The sequence below is a fragment of the Eretmochelys imbricata genome, chromosome 2 (genome assembly GCF_965152235.1).
Source record: "Eretmochelys imbricata isolate rEreImb1 chromosome 2, rEreImb1.hap1, whole genome shotgun sequence".
In the NCBI taxonomy this organism is placed as follows: domain Eukaryota; kingdom Metazoa; phylum Chordata; order Testudines; family Cheloniidae; genus Eretmochelys; species Eretmochelys imbricata.
The window spans coordinates 197,506,025-197,522,995 of record NC_135573.1 but is presented as its reverse complement, the minus strand read 5'-3'; the positions used below and the strand labels follow the sequence as shown (position 1 = coordinate 197,522,995).

The following is a 16,971-nucleotide window of genomic DNA, read 5'->3' as shown; positions in this document are numbered from 1 at the left end:
CCTTCCCTTGGTGAATCCATGCTGGCTGTTCCTGATCACTTTCCTCTCATGCAAGTACTTCAAGATTGATTCTTTGAGGACCTGCTCCATGATTTTTCCAGGGACTGAGGTGAGGCTGACTGGCCTGTAGTTCCCAGGATCCTCCTTCTTCCCTTTTTTAAAGATTGGCACTACATTAGCCTTTTTCCAGTCATCCGGGACTTCCCCGGTTCGCCACAAGTTTTCAAAGATAATGGCCAATGGCTCTGCAATCACAGCTGCCAATTCCTTCAGCACTCTCGGATGCAACTCATCCGGCCCCATGGACTTGTGCACGTCCAGCTTTTCTAAATAGTCCCTAACCACCTCTATCTCCACAGAGGGCTGGCCATCTCTTCCCCATTTTGTGATGCCCAGCGCAGCAGTCTGGGAGCTGACCTTGTTAGTGAAAACAGAGGCAAAAAAAGCATGAGTACATTAGCTTTTTCCACATCCTCTGTCACTAGGTTGCCTCCCTCATTCAGTAAGGGGCCCACACCTTTCTTGGCTTTCTTCTTGTTGCCAACATACCTGAAAAAACCCTTCTTGTTACTCTTGACATCTCTCGCTAGCTGCAGCTCCAGGTGCGATTTGGCCCTCCTGATTTCATTCCTACATGCCCGAGCAATATTTTTATACTCTTCCCTGGTCATATGTCCAACCTTCCACTTCTTGTAAGCTTCTTTTTTATGTTTAAGATCCGCTAGGATTTCACCATTAAGCCAAGCTGGTCGCCTGCCATATTTACTATTCTTTCGACTCATTGGGATGGTTTGTCCCTGTAACCTCAACAGGGATTCCTTGAAATACAGCCAGCTCTCCTGGACTCCTTTCCCCTTCAAGTTAGTCCCCCAGGGGATCCTGGCCAACCGTTCCCTGAGGGAGTCGAAGTCTGCTTTCCTGATAAAGTCACTGCAGAGAAACTAAATGAATTCTTTGCGTCAGTCTTCCCGGCTGAGGATGTTAGGGAGATTCCCAAGCCTGAGCTGTCTTTTGTAGGTGACAAATCTGAGGAATTGTCACATATTGAAGTGACACTGGAGGAGGTTTTCGAATTAATTGAGAAACTTAACAGTAACAAGTCACCGGGACCAGATGGAATTCACCCAAGAGTTCTGAAAGAACACAAATGTGAAATTGCGGAACTATTAACTATGGTTTGTAATCTGTCCTTTAAATTAGCTACTGTACCCAATGACTGGAAAATAGCTAATGTAACGCCAATATTTAAGAAGGGCTCTAGAGGTGATCCTGGCAATTACAGACCGGTAAGTCTAACGTCAGTACTGGGCAAATTAGTAAATAGTAAAGAATAAAATTGTCAGACACATAGAAGAACACAAATTGTTACACAAAAGTCAACATGGTTTCTGTAAAGGGAGAACATGTCTTACTAATCTATTAGAGGTCTTTGAGGGAGTCAACAACACGTGGAGAAGGAGGATCCAGTGGACATACTGTACTTAGATTTCCAGAAAGCCTTTGACAAGGTCCCTCACCAAAGGCTCTTACATAAATTAAGTTGTCATGGGATAAGAGGGAAGATCCTTTCATCGATTGAGAACTGTAACCTGAGCCCTGCCACCCAGGGCTGAAGCCCTCTGGCTTTGGCCCCAGGTGGTGGGGCCTAGACTTCACCTTCAGCCCCAGGCCCCAGCAAGTCTAATGCCACCCCTAGTAACCCCATTAAAATGGGGTCACGACCCACTTTGGGGTCCCAACCCACAGTTTGAGAATCCCTGATCTAAATAATACATTTCTATGTTTGATATTTGTATCCTTCAAATACTGTCAGACTATTATTCTCCCACCTTATTATTATTAAGACAAGCTGTATATATTTAACTCATTTAATCTTTTCTCATAAATCGATCCCTCTAGTTCCTTGTTTTTAATACTCTTCTCTGAACTTTGTCAATTTGTCAGTATCTTTCTGGTAATGTCATGCCCATAATGAAAGACAAAGTTCCAGGTGTGGTTGCATCAGAGATGTAATGAGAAAGACTATTACCTCCCTATTTTGAGATATGCTGGCTTTGTTTATTGTACCTCAAGCTGCATTGGCCTTTTGGCTACCATAACACACTCATGATGAAGTTACCATTCACTTTCACTATTACATTTCATTTGGTATCACAGCTTTGAAGGTTTCTCCCTCCAAGGGAATAGCTGTATTTTCAATTATTTTCCCCCAGTATAAATGTTTTCTTGGTTTAAGTTGAATCTTATTTTATTATACTCTACCCACGTGAAAGGAAGGATGGTCCAATGGGTAGGGTACTAGTACAGGACTTATGAGAATTGGGTTCAATTCCCTGCTCCACTACAACATCCTGCGTGATCTTGAGCAAGTCACTTCACCTCTCTGTGCCTGTATTCCACACTTGTAACGTGGGAATAAATAGCACTTCCCCACTTTAGAGGGATGTTGTCAGGATAAATACATTCAAGATACACTCAGATGCTTCACTGCTGGGGGCCAGATAAGTACCTTGGATAGATTTACGTGTATTATTCCTTTACCCTCACTGGTGTTTATGACTAGAGTCAGTTTAGTTTTATTTGAAAGTTTCATTAATGTGCAGTTTACTCTACCATCTGAATCATTACTGAATATATTTTTTTAAAAAGGGATAGGATGTCACACAGGGCCCAGTAGCAGCCCTGTAAGCACATCCCCAAAAGGGAATGTTTTGTCATTTACTGTATCACAGTCTGGTCTTCCAGACAGCAGGTTTCAATCCATGTGATAGTATTTGTAGCAAAGGTGATCTGAATTAATTTTGATTGCACTGTTTCCTTAGCTACTGCATCTAAGGTTTCACTAACATCCAAATATGTTTTATTTACCACTTTTTTTCATCCACTTATTTTGTAATTACATTCAAAATAAGAATGAAATCCAGTTGGTTTAGTAAGATCCAATATTCATGCAAATTGTTGATGGCTCCCTTTTCTTTCAGATGTTTAGTGATTTTTTTCTATCTACATTTATTCTGTTGTTTCCCTGGGGTTAGAGGTTACATTGAAAAGACAGGATCACTTTTCTTCCTCTTTCACAAGATTAATAATACATGTGTTTTTCCATCAATCTTCCATTAACTTTGTAGTATTATTCTAACAAAAGGATTATCTAAAAACAAAAACAAACAACAAAAAGCTGCTGCTCATAAAACACAAATGGAAAATTAAAGTATAAAGTAGAAGAAGAATTTGCATTTGCAAAGAGCTTCTTCATCCATAAGTTTCAAAGTGCTTCACAAAGACTGGTAAACACTATTACATTTATTTTACAGAGGGGGGTAACAGCAAAGTTAAATAATGTACCCTAAGTCATAGCGAAGCAAGGAATTTTTAGCTTGATTTTTTTCTTTTGTGTGTGTATGCGTTCAGTTCTATTTTTCTGACAGCACTCATGCAAAACTTCTTCTTTTGTTAATCAACATTCAGAAACAATTATTAAACTTTTGGTGCCATTTCAGTCAAACCCGATCAAAAATTAAATCCAAATGGAAATACGATCTACTCCTCTTCATTATTACTCCCCCAGCTAAACAACTGTAGACCCCCTGAGAAAGGCACTTTCTGCGTCATGGTCCAAAATGTGAGGGAGAGCGAGAAAGGCATTTCCTCGAATCATCAGGAATCATAAAAGATGTCTCCTCAAAAGCTGAAAAGGAAAAAATGTTTGATGGTGGCTAAAAGGCAGGAGATGACAGAGCGCATCAACTTGCCAACAGATCAGGAATAGACAGTAATGACAAATGGACATACGGTTAAAACCCCAAAGACGGAGTGTGGCCTTATCACAGGTAGAGCATATCTACCTTTGATGGGTGTTTGAGAGGCCTATCTCTTTGTCAGTTTGGCAACATTTATACAGCTAGCCATACCAATGAAGTGTCACTGAAAGGAACAGGATCTCTACATTCAATCAGAACATCAGAACCTATTTCAATTTCTGCTCAGATGTTGTCTTGTCTTTTCATGTGGAGATCTGGTGGTCAGAAGTAGCTGTCAGATCCATGATTAAGACATACACATTAAATATTTAACTTATGTTGAGGCCGACTGGTCTATACTTGATTTGCTGTCATCATAAAATCAATATCTTTATGTGTGTGTGTTTGAAACAGAGAGATGGCTAGCATATAGAAAAGGAAAAATCATTTTCCATACCCATTCAGTTTTTATCACCTCTTCTAAGAATGCCCTCAAGAGATACAGATAATAAAGATTCTATCAGTACTAACTTGGGCCAGATTGTTTCTAGTAACTTAGTCTAGTGAAAGGCTCCATAGCTCATTATCAGTCCTCAAAGGCATTCAGTTCCTCGATTTTTAATAAATTAAATACAAACACATTAGTTTAATATATTTTGTATTCAAAACATAATATTGCTGGAGATTTGAATTCAAGGACATAACCAATTTAAAGGAATTTAATTAGCATGATTGTTCAAAGAACCAGAATAGAAAAACATAACAATTACAGAACATAATTATATAAGCTCACTCTCTAGACATAGGGTCACATATAAAACAATGTCTGCTGTTGTTTCATGATGCTAAAAAAAAGTGCTTTTACAATTCCCCGAACAAACTGATCCAGTACTTCCTCTCACAAGTCAGACCCGAATACAAACATGCTTAGTACATACAGCGGTATGTTTTTCATATCACCTCAGCTGCTACATATAATCCATATTTAACAAATTTGCATCAGATACAACTTATTTTGACATGTATTAATTTGTTTCTGTACTGGATTCATCCCAGAAGTCCTTGTATTTCAAACTACCCAAAACTATTATCCTACCAATTCAGAAGAAAGCAATTTCTGCCACTCTAAAATGACACTGCTGTATTTCTCTTCCCTCTCTCTCTTTTTCTGCAGGGACTATACTGATGCTGATGCTGCTATATGCATTGCCAGGATTCGGGTTATATTAAAGCCTTTCACCTTTCTTATAAGTCATCAAAAACAATCCAGTCCTAGTACTCATAGAGTCTTTGGGAGTGCTGTTTAGTGACTTATGTGAAATAACTTGAGGAGCTCATCTAGTTCCTCATGGATAGGTTTCCATATAAAAAAGACGACTATAACAATTGGCACTAACTGGTTCCTTTGAAGCATCCAGTGCCTTCATCTCCTTGCAAGTCCTACTAACATTCATACATAATCCCAGGTTGTAAAGAGTTCAATGCCCTTTTAAAAGGGGATTATTATATAACTACACTACTATAACTTCAATATGAGGCTATCGGTCACCAGTTCCTGCCTTCTCTTCTTGATTGAAGACAAGGCAAGGACCATTGCACCAATGATTTCTGGTGAAGAGCAGAAGAGGAGCTGACAAATGGTGTCCCAGAAGACCACATGCTGGGACACTGCAATAGGAAAGTGGAATTTCACCCTGCTGCCTCTTTCTAAAGATCCAGATGGGAGAGGACCACCAGAGTCCAAACACTGATTTGTGTTTGGGGGTAACAAGGTGAGGAGAGACAGGCATAAAAACCTAGGAACAATCAATATTTTAAAACTAAGGGCAATATCTTTAAAGCTTCAAATGAGTAAACAGAAACTCACAGAGGATGCTCAAATAGGAATTTAAGATGAATTGTTAAAGGTCCAATTGTCAGATCTAGCTCAGCTATGTTTGGGAGAGGAAAGGAAAGGCTGAAGGCAGCCCTACACCATTATACCTCAATGATCCTGGAGCCAACTGGGGGTTTGGTTCTAGGCATAAATTAGAACAGCCTAAGAACTGCTCTCACTTGTGACTGGCTGCAACTGCCCCAAACAGGCTGTTCCAGAAACTGAGGGTTGCTGGAGCCCTATAGCTCTTCAGCAACACCTCCTTTGTCCAGCCATGACCTTACATACCTTCTATAAAAGATGGAAAGAACTGGTGTAGAGCCAGCTATCCATGACACACACACACAGAGCAGCTGTACTGGAGATCAGGATATCAACCTGAATGTTTAATGATGTTTAAAATCAGTCATAGGGACTCACTCCTGGATGCCATTTTAAATTTGGGGGTTTCTGAAGAATGAATCACAATTACCATTACTGCTGCAAAAGGATTCACAAGTCAAAGTAGTACCAGGAACAGAAGTCAACAGCAGCCACAAGCCTCCCATGGTGCCAGAGCCCAAATGTCTACACTGCAATTTTAAAGGCCCACAATCCGAGCTCTAGTCAGCTGACACAGGCCAGCTGCGGATGTTTTATTGCTATGTAAACATACCCGAAAAGGTCCGATACAGGTAGCTAAGCGTATCACAGCGTTAGACTTCAGAACTTACAGTGTGCAGTATTTATAGCCTGCTTATCTGTCATTTACCCACAGTTTCTTTTGTTTATCTCCTGTGTCAAATAAACTTTGCTTTATTTACAATAGTTGTAAGTGGTAATTTACACTAGTCATAATAAGATTTGCTGGAAGTTCCCAAGGGAAGGAAACCAATTTCTGACATTAAGGAAGTCGGATGCATGAGCATCAGGTCACAAGTGAGGGCATAGCAGGGCCTACACCAAAAGGGTATTGCAACAAAGCCAAAATAGGCCAGTGTGGGAATACGGAATGTTTGGAAAGTGCAAAATTCCCACTCCAGTTACTATAAACATATTTCATTAATAAAAAACATAGGGAAATGAGCTAAACAAATCTTAGTAAAAGTTTTCATCAGAAGTCAGATTGCAAAACATGGAATCTCCAATCCAGAAATGATATATCAATATTAGGAAGATGAACAATTCTTTAACTAATTCTTGAAGCTCGCTTTTCTAGCAATACTAGCAGCAATTCCTAATTTAATTGGCAGCCTTGGAAATCAGTCCACAGTACGTCAACTACTACTTGCTGAAAACTGCGTTTGTGCTTTCTGTAATATCTTCTGTAATGTAGAATGACGCTGAAACCTGCTCCCTTTTGTTCAAAATACAACAGCTTTTGAGAATGGGTATATTTGTGATTTGTGATGTACATCATGAAAGAGAAAAATCTTTTAATACTCTGCATTGCAAGCATTTACTTCTATTAGAGAGATCTGACATGCATCTGATCATCTCAGTTACATGTACTCTTCACATTTTGAGTTGAACTTTTTGGACAGGATCCACTCACCATTCCATTAGCTGGAGATATTAAAATGCTAGTCAGTAAGGCAACATAATCTTGTTGAAATTTCGGTAATCGGTTTGGTATTGTAAATTAACATAAAATGGTTCGTAATTTTGATTTGCCCTCAAATATAGATGTCAAAAGAAGAAGCAGCTCATTTGTCAGAGAGAGTGCATTGACTAAGGCAACAAACTTTTATAGCAAAACTGTGAAATTACTGAAAATCATACAGCTAAGAAAACATAAAGGAAGAAATTTCTAATTGGTTTCTTAACCTCTAAGTGTCAAGATATCCTTGTGTGAAATACAATAGAATCCCACCATAGGGACTGACAAGGGTAATCCATGTTTTGATCACAGCCAAAGGGGGATCACTACAACCAGTCTATCAAACAGTGAAATTCCCAAATGCACACATGCAGTGAAGCAAAAATGTCCATCCTGCAATGAGAGAGCAAGTTCTACTAGTATTTTAATGCCAGTCAAGGTAATTAGCTCAAAGTGGTACCCCCACATGCTATACCACTATTTACATGCAACTGAGTGGACAACTAAAAGGTGTGTCATTCTTTCCTATCTTTGGAAGGATCAAAGAACATTTAAAACAACAACAACTTCCAAGCTGATCTTACAACCAAATACTGACTGATCAGCACAAATCAAATCCATCAGCACCAACTGGAAATGCCTTTTGGAACTTAACTTTTTTATCTGTATAATGTAACTGATCACTACACGTAACAATCACTAAAACCAAATTCCATTTTGGAACACATACTGTTCCATTCAAAAACTTTTCATATTTCAGTCAAAGAAAAATAACCATGGAGAGAGAAGTCATTGTACTTGAAGGTTCTATAATTATTTTATTCTTACCAGGAGTAGAGAATAGTTCCCACAACTGATGTGAGTTTGCTGTTTTCTTGCTTCTGCTTTGCAAGACCAAAGTCAGCTACAATACAGAAAAAAAAGATTTACAAGTAATTAAAATTTTCCTGGGAGAAGTATAGCTCCTTAAATCTTGCCTATTAGGGTGACAATTAATGTACGTTCAAACAGCTGGAAAGTTTTTTCTCTTTTATACTTTGCTGCAATGTACCATACCATCTGCTGATCTTCCACACCTATCTCTGCACTAATTAGTGACACACATTTTAATCAGATATACCAGATTAAAAAAAATCAGAAAAATATTTCTGGTGACTGCTGATGCAAAATGTAATACCAATTCTCATTTTTCAGATTTCCATCAGTGTCTCATTCAGTTGCTATGAACATGAAATATATATTAAAAATAATCTAATAAAGTATATGTAAAAGCAGCGGTGGATAAATCTCTAAACTAACAGAAAAATAAATTAACAATGGCGGCAATTATTTAGCAACTCTTGCTTTATTCTAAACCGTAGTAAATGATTCAGCAGCACCTGACGTATAAAATTTTTCAGAAGTCAATGATGAAGAAACTTTAGCCTTATCACATGACAAAAATAGTTGATTTAATGTTATCATATAGTTATGCAAATACCCCTAGCCACTGTGAAATTATCAGGTGTATGTTGTTCATACAATCAAGACACATACATCATTAAGAATCCCTACTTTCTCACCGAAGTTCCACATCATAAACTTGTAATCTCATTCATCAGAAGCTATTGAACTATTGTGATACAACAGCATTTATAAGACTTAACTGCTCTTCACTTGAAGCAGGATTGGGCCCTGCCATGTGTAAAGCTGTTAAACTTTAGCGTTACACTTTGCTCTTTTTTCCCCCTCTTCTGCAGACAGTGGACCCTGTATGGGAATAACAGCTGCTCTTCCTCATCTCTAGGGCCCTACCAAATTTATGACCATGAAAAATGTGTCGTGGACTGTCAAATCTGGTCTTCCTCTGTGAAATCTGGTCTTTTGTGTGCTTTTACCCTATGCTATACAGATTTCACGGGGGAGACAAACGTTTCTCAAATTGGGGGTCTTGACCCAAAAGGGAGTTGCAGGAGGGTCGCAATGTTATTTTAGGTTTCAGAGTAACAGCCGTGTTAGTCTGTATTTGCAAAAAGAAAAGGAGGACTTGTGGCACCTTAGAGACTAACCAATTTATTTGAGCATAAGCTTTCGTGAGCTACAGCTCACTTCATCGGATGCATACTGTGTTATTTTAGGGGGATTACGGTATTGCCACCCTTACTTCTGTGCTGCCTTCGCAGCTAGGTGGCTGGAGAGCGACGGCTGTTGGCCCCGCCAGCAGCAGTGCAGAAGTAAGGGTGGCGATGCCATCCTTACTTCTGCGGTGCTGCTGGTGGTGGCTCTGCCTTCAGAGCTGGTCACCCGGCCAGCAGCTGCCACTCTCCAGTTGCCCAGCTCTGAAAAAAGTAAGGGAAGCAGTACCACAACCCCCTCTACAATAACCCCCCTTTGCAATTCCTCCCCTCTCCTCCCCCCACAACTCCTTTTTGGGTCAGGACCCCTACAATTACAACACCATGAAATTTCAGATTTAAATAGCTGAAATCATAAAAATTATGATTTTTAAAATCCTATGACCCTGAAATTGACCAAAATGGACCATGAACTTGGTATGGCCCTACTCATCTCCAAGAAGATGGATCATCCCCACTGGCTGGAGTTTTGGAACCGAAACCACAACTCTTACTGTGAGAATGTAAGTGGGGTTGCTCTGCATTAATTTATGAATGCTACATATTGTACATGATTATCTAATTGTTGTAAAGGACAGGTACTGGGTAGCTATATTGGGTTATTGGGAGTTAAATACATAGTTAAATACATAGGTTAGCTCAATTTACTAGCTGGCTGTTGGTAAAACAACCATGACTATGGGCGCACATAAGCCACTGCCTGACGAACACAGCAAGAGACAAGGCTGAGCAATTGACTGCCTAGATCCCACTTCCACCCAAGAGTTACATAGCTGTCATGCCTGGAACCTAAAGACCAAAAGGACACAGGTTCTCCAAAGTGATGTTCTACACAGGGAAGATCAGTTGTCAGGGGCTGCTGCCCTCTGGAAGAGAGAAAGAGAAACAGACCCTGCAAGACAGTGTGACTAAGTCAGGTCCACTCTCATCAGGGAAACAGTAAGCTAGACATGCATATGGGTTGTTTAGTGGGCTCAAATTATCTTGCTCTCTTCTGTGCAGCTCTGTTCCTACTGTTACAATAAGCAATATTTGGTCACTGTGCACTAACCTCTGGTCACAGCCCTGATCACAGTCAGGCCTGCTGAAAAATCAAGGAATGTAGCCCGGGGACCTACTCCTAGAGTGGGAGAATCATGATATTGTACCTCAAGAGACGAAGACTGGAAAGCTGTCACCTGGGGGATAGGGTGCACTGGGAAACACAAGAGAGGGGTCTCAGGTGGAGCTAGCCCAGTAACTGTGAGAGCCCACCCACCAACATTTTTGTGTCAACTCTGTTTATGCTATTATAAAAACAAAAATATGTATGATAGTTGGAAATGGTTGGCTTGGGTGAGGTGTCCCAGAACAGGAGAGGCACTCACAGAAATGCATTTATAGGTTAGACAAATTTCTGGTGACTTTTACCCAGTCTGATACTCAGGGCTCTGCCTAGCAGTAGCTTTCTCCCCCTCCCAACCTCCCCCTCCCCCCCCCCCCGAAGGTCCTTTGATGAGAAATCCAAGGTTTAGGTACTCTTGGATTACTGAGCTGACAATAGAATGTCCAAAGAAGCAAGGACATTGACTCTGTAGTGTGTGGAAAAGATATGTAGCACATGCGCCAGGTAGCTGTCTGGCAGATCTCTAAGGTAGGTGACAAATCCCTTTTTTGCCTATAAGGCGGATACTCCTCAAATAGTTAACCCCAAGAGTGATTAATCCCCATGAGGCAGGAGACTTCTGCAGTGTTGACAGCTTTCTGAATTAACTTCAGTGAAGCCTAGCAAGATGCCCTTTCCCTCCTCTTGAGCCCTTCAAAGAAGATAGGTTCCATGGAGAAAGAATTTTAAGCCCTTATAACATCCAGTGAATTCAGTGCCCTTTGCTTGAAAGAAGGACAGAAGGAAGTGAGATAGATAGCCTGGTTCTAAAAGAATTAATCTATTTTAACTTTACAGGATAGTACGCATTAGGGTTAGGGCAGTTATTTCTCTTGCTTTGTGGATTGAAGTCACAAGAATTTGGGGACAAATGTCTGCATCACAGACATAATGATCTGTTCCAAATGCTGCTGAGTAAGCCCTACACCGGCAAGCTGTAGTCAAGTCTCCAATTGTTTCTGCCAAAGTCAAGGAGCAAGAGGCAGGATAGAACAGCTAGGCCAGCAAGTGGGAGGCTTTCTGTAGATCACAGGTGGCTATAGTACAAGCTTCCCCCACAGCATTCATGGCTAAGAGAGGGAGGTCTTGGGGACTCCACTTCACTCATAAGAGGTCATCCTGCAAGGCATCTTGGAAAGAACAGGCTGCAACATGGTCTGGAAGTTCTGCTTTCTATCTTAGCTTCACACAAGGGCCCTATTAGGGAACGGGAAAAGGGTGGTCCACTAAGCCTCCCTTCATTTATTTGGGCACTCCTCAAGACCAACTGGATGAGACAGCAGGGATGCTGGTTAGTCTAGCCACCTGTGTCTCACTCACCACAAAGCCCAGCAGGACCCATACAGGGAGTGGTGATGCTGGCTGATCTGGATATATCCACATTCTTGAAGTCTTGTGCATCCTGCTAGTCCTAAAGACAGCAATGAAGAACCTCAAGGATGGAAAGACCTTGTGGTTGCTCAGAACTTCCTCCCATCAGACAAACTATTTTCCAGTGTCTAATCTCACACAAATCTAGAATGTAGCAAAAACAGACTTGGAAGCCACCTGTTATAAGCAGGATACTGTCAGCTCTCTCAGTCTGATTTCAGGCCAGAGCATGGTACTGAGAAACCATTTGTTGTTGTTGGACAACCTCCTACTGCCTGTAGACAACAAGAAAAGTACATCCATACAGGTCCTTCTGGGCCTCTGTACACTTGATAATGTTGATAATCAAATACTCCTATTCCACTTCCCAGAAGCTATAAGGGCGAAAAATAAACACCCTGAAATGGTACCAATTCTTATTCACATATCAAATCCAGAAGGTTATTATGAGCAAATGTTCCCCCACCTTGAGAACCTTCACTTGCAGAATCCCACAAGGCTTATCCTTTTCTATTAAGAAAGCTAATTAGACCACATGGCCTGAAGTGCAAGCAGATGACAACCATCTTTACATCAACTAAACACAACTTCGCAGCTTTTCAAACCGAAATAGGTACCTGGATGAAGAACTTCAAGGAACTTGTCTCCCCAATAATACATACAACTATCAGGGGCATTTGCTCTCTGATTATTAAATTGGTCTGCACCTTTTGGGTCCTTCTGGATTTCTGAACTGGTACTGAATGCCAAAATAGCTATGGCAACAAAAAATGCCCACTTCTATCTGCGACTGGCTAGAAAATTGTTCCCATCCTATTGGGTAAAGATCCAGCCACAAAGGTCAGCAGACCATTGTTAACTGAGGTAGACCTTCAGTCATGATTCTAGCAATTCATATCTAGGAATGAAACTACATTCCTTAAAAAAGCTCCACACTGCACCCCTCGGCTTAGTGTTCATATGACCAGGGTTATATCAGCTCAATAATCCACTCTCTGTACTGGATCTCCAATAAATACAGAGTCGACTTCAAAATCTCCTGATATTAAAAGCCCTAAGAAAAAACCTGAGAAATTGCTCTTCCTAAACAATCAGACCATCCAACAGGTACATTCTGCCAGAACAATGGCATTGTCAACCAATAAAGATAGGCTCATGAGTGCAGAGACTGAGACTGAACTTTAACAGGAGCTAGACCTAGACTGTACAACTCACTCCTGCAAGAGATGAGAGTGAGCACAAACCTCCCCACTTTCAGAAGGAAATATACAACTTGTATTTCCAACTTAGCTTTCCTCAATAAATTTTCCATCCACCCACAACACCCACGGACACAAACACAGAAAAGAATTCTATAAACCAACCAAGGTATTGCTCCTTCTGGCTGGGAAGGAGTAAAGAAGTATTCAGATAAAACAAGTGACAGAGGCCATGTAGATAAGGGAAAATAAAGATGACAAGAGGAGATAAGGAACGGAAAGGCCCCAGAGAATCATACTGCACATCTCTATTTCAAATGGAATTCTTTTGAGGAAGTTCTATGGCCTGTGCTACACAAGAGGTCATATCAGATGACCAGTGGTCCCTTCTGGCCTTAGGATCTATAAATCTCAGTGAAAGACTCTGTAACCACTAGGCCAGGCAGACCAAAGAAGAGGGGAGGCAAGAGTGGAGGCTGGAAAGAATCCTTTAAAGGAGGCAGGGGAAAGCAGAAATGCCTGGATATTGTATCACTCATAATCCTTTTTGTTTCGCTGGGAGTGGGGAGGTCCATGATCCGGGTAATCTTGCCATCCAGATCGGCCACGCATGACTGGATTAAAATGAAGTCTGGTCCCAGTTCTAATGGTGCAGGCCCATGATCTCAGAGCTGTCTTGAAGTACTGGGTAAGAGGAATCTAGGTGGCCCTTCTGGTATACCAAGCAGGGAAAGAGATTGATAGTACAAATGGCAAAATAGCTCCGTATGACTGGGTGCCCAGCCCAGTGCCAACGTCTCACCATTTTCTTACCTCTCATCCTTCCTAGGAAAGAGAAATTATCTTTTTTTTGATCAGCAGCAAGAGAAACAATGTTTAGTTTGCTATGAGGTTGAAGGTAAAATGAAGTGTTGGTGAATGGATTATTCCCATAAAGGCGAAATCCTGGCATTTAAATACAGCCAGTGAAAAGATCTATCTATCTACCTGGTTGAAGAAGAGGAGAAGGAGCAGACTATTTCTGCAAGAGTGGGGCAATCTTATAAAGAGAATATGATTTTGGCAGTACAATAATATTCCAGTTAATCTACAGAACTGTATTTTTAAAAGCATCCTCTTGAAATTTTTCAAATATGTGTGGATTACGTTCAGATTTAACAATTTATTGTGCTGTCATAACATCTGACATCAAGTAAGCTGAAGAGAACAATGTGTGCACTAGTCTTCAGAAGTCAATTTTTGTAGAACACATCTTCCATAGTAATACCCTGTTGATGCTTTGTTCTCTGTGACCTACACCGGTGGCAGCTAATTTAGATAATGGCAGGAAATTTGGCATACTTGTACAAAAACAAAAGTTATTTTAAAGTCTATTCAGAGACAGTAAATAACAACCAGGCATTTAACCATTAGAATGATTTTTATATATTATGAATAGATTTGCAACTTGTCCAATAATGTCTCGCTGATATAGCCATTTCTCTAAGGTATTATTATACTTGACTAATATCATACTTTGTTCCATCTGAACATTTAGCTTCAGTCTCTCTTTTTATTTTATATACATATATGAAATCAAAGAAACTAAGTAATATTTTATTTTTAGAAAATTATAAAAACAGGATTTCATGACATTGGAAGCCAAGCAACATGTAACAGATGACACTCAAACAGCAAGGAAACATTGCAATAAAAAATAGACAAGCATAATCTTTTGCAAGCTAGGACACGCTCGTTTGTGTGGGGAAATGATTGTTTTCTGGAAGTTTACATTGTTTTCAGTGCAGCAACATCTAATGATGTTAATAATGTCCAAAATGTAAGATTATTCCAGAAAGAAGCATATCTGATATTGACATTATAGAGAAGCAGTAAGGGGGAAAACTATTATGAGAAAAAGACATGAACAAAAACAAATTCTTACAGAAGAATATCTTTCATGCTCATAAACCCTAAATAACCCAAGTTCTCATTCTTAGCAATAGAATTGTAGGCTTGTCTAGATTATCTGCAATGGATGAATTTGTATCTTCTTCCTTTTGCTGTTTTTGTTATCTACAGATTGTATCTAGTGAATTGATTCTCTGTGTTAAGAATTAGAAAAATTAAGATTCTGGTCATTGCATATTTACCACAAAACCATCCCTATGCCTACACATTTATCTACATAATTTATATTTCATAATGCAGTAACCACTGGGGAGATTTTGTAAAATCTACAAAAAGGGTGAAAGACATTGCATATTTCACATACACAAAGTAGGGAGGGGTGAACAGAATATTAAATTTGCCAAATAGTGTGAGCTTCCATCCTATTCAGACGAGAACATTTATTTCACCTATCCCTGAACAATTGCTCCTCTTCCCCTAGATACAGCCAAGATGACAAGACTATGTCTCTTTTCATCTGGTCCCCAGCCGTGACCAGGGAAGATGCTCTTACCTCTGATTCAAAATAGATGTTTTAAATTGTAGAGTGTTTAAAATGGCAAGATGAAGCAGTAACGAGACCAAGAGCAATATCCCAGTTCCCACTGCTGCAGGATCAGTGTTGGGGGTCAGTAGACCACATTGTTATTGAGAAGTTTATTCACAAGAAGATTAAAGGGGGAGCACGACTAAGATGCAGTCCCTTTGCCCTCAGAAAAGCTGAAAGAGGGAAACAGTCCAGCTGGCTCCTTTCCGATTAGCCCAGGAAAACAATGGTAGTAGAAGGCAGAGTAGTTAGATAATAGGTGAAGAAACCACCTTCTGAAGACTCTAGGGAGGCCCGGGGTGGAGGGTGCTCCCACCCACAAAAATTAGAAGGCAGCTCAAGAAGAGGGACGGGGGAGGCAGGGAAGAATAGGACTGTAGAAGTGGAGAGAGTACCAAGGAAACAGGTGCCAGGAGCAGGTGCTTTTTAGATAAGGAGTCTGAATATCATCCAGACAATAGAACTCTGTAAAATCTATTTTATCTGATTAGTTGTGTTATTCACTTATCACAAAGAAACACCTTTGGAAAGGGTTTGTATTTTGGGTTGTTGTTTTTAAAGATACACCTGACAATTAAGCAGAAACCAGTATACCTCTTTAAAAAAAATCCACTGTAATTTATTTAGTACGTTTGAATTTGCATATACAATGTTGATTGATACCAATATCTAGAATTATACTCCTGTAAGAATATGTACCATTGTAAGAATTAATCCTATGTATGTGAATATCACTGTCTTATATTTCAGGTGTATAGTTCCTGATCCTGCAAAGCCTTTTGCAAACGCTTAACTTTAGTCTTGTGAGTAGTTCCATTAATTTCAGTGGGATTAATGCTATATGGAAAGTTAAACACATTATAAGTTTTTGCAGGATTGGAGCCATATCTGTACATTACACAACTCAATAAGACTTGAACCTGATTGAACCCTTTGAGTGCTGTAGTAATACAAATAATAAATACTGCTCGTATTTGTATTACTATATTTTGACATGAGATATACAACAAACATTTCTGAACAAAACAAGTACATGTACTAATTGATATATTACCAATAGAAGGAAGTTGATTTATGGTGTAAAGAGACATCAGGATGTTGATCCATAATTACATCGCTATATTACCTCTTTGTTATTTACCTTTATATGTTTTAGAATATGGAACTCTAAGTGACTCCTCATCTGGAGTACTGTGTCCAGTTTTGGGCCCCACACTACAAGAAGGATGTGGATAAATTGGAGAGAGTCCAGCGAAGGGCAACAAAAATGATTAGGGGTCTGGAACACATGACTTATGAGGAGAGGCTGAGGGAACTGGGATTGTTTAGTCTGCAGAAGAGAAGAATGAGGGGGGATTTGATAGCTGCTTTCAGCTACCTGAGAGGTGGTTCCAGAGAGGATGGTTCTAGACTATTCTCAGTGGTAGAAGAGGACAGGACAAGGAGTAATGGTCTCAAGTTGCAGTGGGGGA

The 16,971-nt window shown here is 40.0% G+C and overlaps 1 protein-coding gene across 1 annotated transcript in view; it reads right to left on the bottom strand.

Annotated features, from left to right (window-relative positions):
• NEK10 (NIMA related kinase 10) overlaps positions 1 to 16,971 on the bottom strand; it is a 180,126-nt gene that overhangs the window by 93,811 nt on the left and 69,344 nt on the right. Inside the window, exon 23 of the mRNA XM_077809309.1 lies at positions 8,024 to 8,099. Within this exon, the coding sequence (XP_077665435.1) occupies positions 8,024 to 8,099 (76 nt within the window). The remainder of the gene's footprint in view (positions 1 to 8,023; positions 8,100 to 16,971) is intronic.